The sequence below is a fragment of the Sceloporus occidentalis genome, unplaced genomic scaffold (assembly GCF_023333645.1).
Source record: "Sceloporus occidentalis isolate IW3139 unplaced genomic scaffold, rSceOcc1.0.p SCAF_249, whole genome shotgun sequence".
Lineage (NCBI taxonomy): Eukaryota > Metazoa > Chordata > Lepidosauria > Squamata > Phrynosomatidae > Sceloporus > Sceloporus occidentalis.
The window spans coordinates 321,391-327,574 of NW_028317229.1; the positions used below are offsets into that span (position 1 = coordinate 321,391).

At 43.8% G+C, this 6,184-nt stretch overlaps 1 protein-coding gene across 1 annotated transcript; it reads left to right on the forward strand.

Annotated features, from left to right (window-relative positions):
• Positions 1-607: 607 nt before the first annotated feature.
• On the forward strand, positions 608-5,468 carry LOC149276044 (leptin receptor gene-related protein-like). The gene is made up of 4 exons (XM_089503966.1): positions 608-623; positions 2,099-2,174; positions 3,752-3,938; positions 5,352-5,468. The coding sequence occupies exons 1-4, from the start codon at positions 608-610 to the stop codon at positions 5,466-5,468; spliced, it is 396 nt and encodes a 131-aa protein (XP_089360092.1).
• The last annotated feature ends 716 nt before the right edge of the window (positions 5,469-6,184 follow it).

The window sequence follows — 6,184 nt, forward strand, 5'->3', positions numbered from 1 at the left end:
GGAGATACAAGAAACAAAATGTCAGGAAACATCAGGATCTCAACATGCGCAGCTCAGGGGAAAGACGAGCGGCAATTTAAACATTTCAGTACATAAAGGGGTTAAACAAAGTACAGGAGGGAATTCAGTGGAAGAGAATGTTGAAACATGCAATCGCGCAGGGTTAGGTGGCGTCGATATTATAGTATAGATCATCTCTTCATTAAGAGGCGGACACATTGAACAGCCTTCCAGCAGAAGCGGTAGCAGTTAACACAGTAAGTGAATTTAAACATGCATGGGCCAGTTTTTACAGCAGGAATAAACGGACGGACTGGTTCTTCGCTGCTGGTTGTTTCTGTATTTCGGTGTTTGTGTGAAACCTAACTCTGAGTCACAGTATCCGAGCCGGCAGCCCGACTCTCCGCACCCAGTCCCTCCAGCCTCCTCTATAAGTGACAGCCGGAAGGAGCAATCCAAAGGGGGAGGCAGGAGCTGCTCCGGGACCTCCTTACCTCTCCGGCCTCCTAGAGGAGGAAAAAATAAATAAAAAATAAAACATTTCCTGTTTCCTCCCCTTTTTCTGTGTCAGGAAGCAGACTCGGTAAACACAGCTCCTGCTCCAAACATGGCTGGCATTAAAGGTAATGTGCAACTTCAGCTTCCTCGCTGCCTCCCAGCTCCTCCTGATACAATCTGTAACCTATGCTGTAACTGGAAACGCACCAGCCCTAGGAGCCAAAGTTCTAGATGTTGAGCAATCACCATGGAAACCAGCAGAATGTTGCCGCAGACTCTATCTCATCTCCTTAAACTTTCCTCCCTTTAAACTGCGTGCGCGCCTGCGAGGGTTAATGCATGCTTTAACCTTTTAGTAACTAAAAGGAGGTTTGAACGAACCTGCGGTAAATCTCTTAACACCCGCATTATTATTATTATTATTATTTTTATTGTAATTTTTATTTATTATTATTATATTTTTATTGTTATTATTTATTATTATTATTATTATTATCTTTTATTTATATAGCGCCAACTATTCCCGCAGCGCTTCTTACAGTCCCTACCTTCAAAGGGTCTGACAGAACTAGACCCGACACGTTGGATAAAGAGGGTCCGGCTCGCGACGTATCGGAGATTCTGTTTTATTTACCTTTTTAAATAGAAATATTTGTGTTTCTTCGATACATTGTTGCTTTTCTCTATTCTCTGTTTGAATGCCTTTCTAACCTTTAAAGATTCGCTCCTCAAACAGTTAATAAGACATTTATTGTCATTTTGGAGTCATTGAGGCTGATTGTATAAATTGTAAAAGTGTGTGTGTGTGTGGGGGGGGGGGAGGTGAAATCTCCATGGCAACCAAAGTAATATTCATATTCATGTTCATTCTTCTTTGTTTCTGAATCGCATTGCCCTTCGCACACAAATCCCCCCCCCCCAATTACACGCTGAGGGGGAAGAATAAAGAACTAAAAATATTTAGATATTTCTAACAACTTTATGGAATCCGAATCACCCAGAAAAGAAAGCATTTAAAGAAAATTTATACCCATTCGGCCCCCGTCTAGTCGCCCGTTTCTCCTGCTGTAGAGACTCAAACCTTAATCAGTCATTGGTCTCGTCTTAGATTCAGGAGCCGTATGTCTATCCCATGCATGTTTAATCCCCTCGCTGTATTACCCTCTACCACCTCTGCTGGGAGGCTGTTCCACTTATCTACCACCCTCTCAGTTTATTACATTTACGGAAATCCAGCTAATAGCATGATAAACAAATTAGGTTCTACTGGACTGTAAAATTAGCTGTTCGTGTGATTTGGGCGATACTTTCATCAATGTAAATATTTTATAATAATTTTATAATCATCGTAATATATTGGTTTTTTTCAATCATCAAAACATCTCTGTGATGTCATAAATTCTACAACTTAACTCAGTGATAAAAAGGGTCTTAATGCAATCTAAGGCCAATATTTGTCTCTTTCCTGCTACTACTACAACTCTTATGATGCTCAGCCAGCGAGTCATGGGGGCCACATATGATTGGATTGATTTTGTTTTTGAGCTGTTATATCTTTTTTTTTACTGTTTATTGTTGATGTTTTTTTTCCGGGTTGTAGCGTTGGTCGGATTGTCGTTTAGCGGAGCCATCGGCCTGACGTTCCTTATGTTGGGATGCTCTCTGGAGGAATACAGGTACGCACCCCTCCCCCCATAGTGATAGATTATTTTTATGTCACATGACAATTAGGCCTTCCCTGAAAAATTATAAATGAGGCAGAGTTTCCCCTGATCAAGGACGTACTAGGAATGATGATTTTTATACTGAAAAAAAAACTGTTTAACTCAGCAGATTACCTTTAAATTATTTATGCCCTTTACAGGACGGTGTCTGATCCCTGCACACAAACTGCCTCTGTCCTATAACACCGACAGCGCCCACCAAACAACAATCAGGGGAGATGTAACTTATGGGGTACATGTAAGGTTTCTTTTACATATAACCCCCCAGCGCTGTATACAGTAATATAACCCCCCAGCGCTGTATACAGTAATATAACCCCCAGCGCTGTATACAGTAATATAACCCCCAGCGCTGTATACAGTAATATAACCCCCAGCACTGTATACAGTAATATAACCCCCCAGCGCTGTATACAGTAATATAACCCCCAGCGCTGTATACAGTAATATAACCCCCAACGCTGTATACAGTAATATAACCCCCCAGCGCTATATACAGTAATATCACCCCCCAGCGCTATATACAGTAATATAACCCCCCAGCGCTGTATACAGTAATATCACCCCCAGCGCTGTATACAGTAATATAACCCCCCAGCGCTGTATACAGTAATATAACCCCCAGCGCTGTATACAGTAATATAACCCCCAGCGCTGTATACAGTAATATAACCCCCAGCGCTGTATACAGTAATATAACCCCCAGCGCTGTATACAGTAATATAACCCCCAGCGCTGTATACAGTAATATAACCCCCCAGCGCTGTATACAGTAATATAACCCCCAGCGCTGTATACAGTAATATAACCCCCAGCGCTGTATACAGTAATATAACCCCCAGCGCTGTATACAGTAATATAACCCCCAGCGCTGTATACAGTAATATAACCCCCAACGCTGTATACAGTAATATAACCCCCCAGCGCTATATACAGTAATATCACCCCCCAGCGCTATATACAGTAATATAACCCCCCAGCGCTGTATACAGTAATATCACCCCCCAGCGCTGTATACAGTAATATAACCCCCAGCGCTGTATACAGTAATATAACCCCCAGCGCTGTATACAGTAATATAACCCCCAGCGCTGTATACAGTAATATAACCCCCAACGCTGTATACAGTAATATCACCCCCCAGTGCTATATACAGTAATATAACCCCCAGCGCTGTATACAGTAATATCACCCCCCAGCGCTATATACAGTAATATAACCCCCAGCGCTGTATACAGTAATATAACCCCCCAGCGCTATATACAGTAATGTCAGACAAAAACTCCCTTTATCTGCAGACCTGGAGCCGCCGTTGCTGTCAGTCATGTGATATTTTGGGTGACTTTCCCGGCCCAAACACGGCACTGAGCTGACACTTTATGGCAATGCGTTCATAGACTTTCCTTAGTCAGAGTGTCCAGCTGGGTGATTTAGACTGAGCCATTCTATTGTTCCCCACAGGCAGGGGTTCAGATAACAGAATGGGAATCATACAAATGTCTGGAATCCTCCCGCTTTCTTTTTTCCAGAGTTTATTGGCCGCTGTTCGTTCTGATATTTTACGTTATCAGCCCCATTCCGCACTTCATCGCCAGACGGCTCAGCGACGATACGGACGCCGCCAGCAGCGCCTGCCGGGAACTAGCGGTTTTTTTCACCACCGGGATCGTGGTCTCGGCGTTTGGCCTCCCGATTGTTCTGGCCAGAGTCATGGTGGTGAGTTAATAAAAAAAACGAATCCCACTGAGTATTATATGAAGCCTCGAACGGGGGGGGGGATAAAAAGACCCCCCAAATAAACCTACTTCGCTTTCAGAATCAGGGGGGGTCGGGCCGGTCCCGTCTCTGGTCGGTGGCATCTGTCTTGGATGGAATCTTTTATTCATTCATTGGAACGTTAGTTAACTCCATCGTTTTTGGAGCGGCTCTAGAAAGAAGATTGAGAAGGTGTCTGAAGAGGTCTCAGCACCGCTGGCATTCTTGGGCCTAGGTTGGCGCCATCAGAGGGGCCGCGGGAGAGCAGAGATCCGTGTCCTCGTAAGCATGAAACACAGATCTCCTCTCCACCATAAGTAGGGAGCATAAATATTAATTTATTTGGAGAAAAGAAGAATTTAGATCAAATTAACTCAATGAGCCAAAAAGTGAGAGATCTGTGAAAATAAATCTAATTTAAAAAAAAAATAGAATTCTCGTGGTTGTTCTGTAAAGACTTTTACTAACCTCTAGGGGGCGCTCCGACCTCCACTGATACTGAAAATAGAACAGAAAACGTTTTACTTTATACAGCACTGGGGGTTATTGCTGTATACAGCGCTGGGGGTTATATTACTGTATACAGCGCTGGGGGTTTATATTAGTGTATACAGTGCTGGGGGGGTTATATTACTGTATACAGCGCTGGGGGTTATATTACTGTATACAGCGCTGGGGTTATATTACTGTATACAGCTCTGGGGGGTTATATTACTGTATACAGCGCTGGGGGTATATTACTGTATATAGCACTGGGGGGTTATTTTACTGTATACAGCGCTGGGGGTTATATTACTGTATACAGCGCTGGGGGTTATATTACTGTATACAGCGCTGAGGGGGTTATATTACTGTATACAGTGCTGGGGGTTATATTACTGTATACAGCGCTGGGGGTTATATTACTGTATACAGCGCTGGGGGTTATATTACTGTATACAGCACTGGGGGTTATATTACTGTATACAGAGCTGGGGGGTTATATTACTGTATACAGCGCTGGGGGTTATATTATTGTATACAGCGCTGGGGGTTATATTACTGTATACAGCCCTAGGGGGTTATATTACTGTATACAGTGCTGGGGGGTATATTACTGTATACAGCGCTGTGGGGTTACATTACTGTATACAGCGCTGGGGGGTTATATTACTGTATACAGCGCTGGGGGTTATATTACTGTATACAGCGCTGGGGGGTTATATTACTGTATACAGCGCTGGGGGGTTATATTACTGTATACAGCGCTGGGGTTATATTACTGTATACAGCGCGGGGGGTTATATTACTGTATACAGCGCTGGGGGGTTATATTATTATTATATATACAGCGCTGGGGTTATTACTGGGCTCTGACTCTCTGTTCCGTTGCAGATTAAGTGGGGCGCCTGCGGATTGGTCCTGGCAGGGAACGCCGTTATATTCCTTACAATCCTCGGCTTCTTCGTTGTGTTTGGGAGAGGAGATGACTTCGGATGGGAACAGTGGTAACGAGTATCCGTTCCTCCCGCGCTGACCCCCCCGGCGTCCGACACGTTCTCGCTGTACATGCGCGCCTCGCGTGTATATTATCCGCTCCCTGTTTACAGGCTTCTTCTCGTTTGTAGCGGAGCTTTGTTTCCGTTTTGTAAAATAGATACTTTATATCCGTATATATTCTCTGGTAATAAAAGAATTTACCGTAACGCCGAGCATTTATCGCGCATGCGGTTCCCGGGTCTGTTCCAGGACTCGCGAGGCTGTTATTGGGTTTTCGCGTACTGCGCACGTTCTTTGGCAGTATCTCTTATTACTTCTTTCAATCATTTCAGCTGCCCCCGTACTGTTTCTAGAGGTCAAACCTTGAGACGGGCGGACATTATTGGGTCTTACTCTGTGTATCGGGGTGAGAAATGCACTTTTCACGCTAATGAAATCACATTTCTTTATAGAGCGCCAGCAAATACCGTAGCGCAGGTGTTAAAATGTATGGTCGTTATAACGATATGCTTGTGATGCGTGAAGTAATGCGGTTCTGTAACATGTGCCTTACACGCCATGTATAACGACCCCCGTGCAGCCTGTGTTGGGGCTACAAATATCATCCGATTTGCTTCATTCATATTTTTTCCCCAGGAATGCTTAATTGTCATGTGACACAAACTCTCTGCACTTTTACAGTTAAATGCTGCATTAGAAACATTATTTCTCGTGCTGTTAAATGCCCC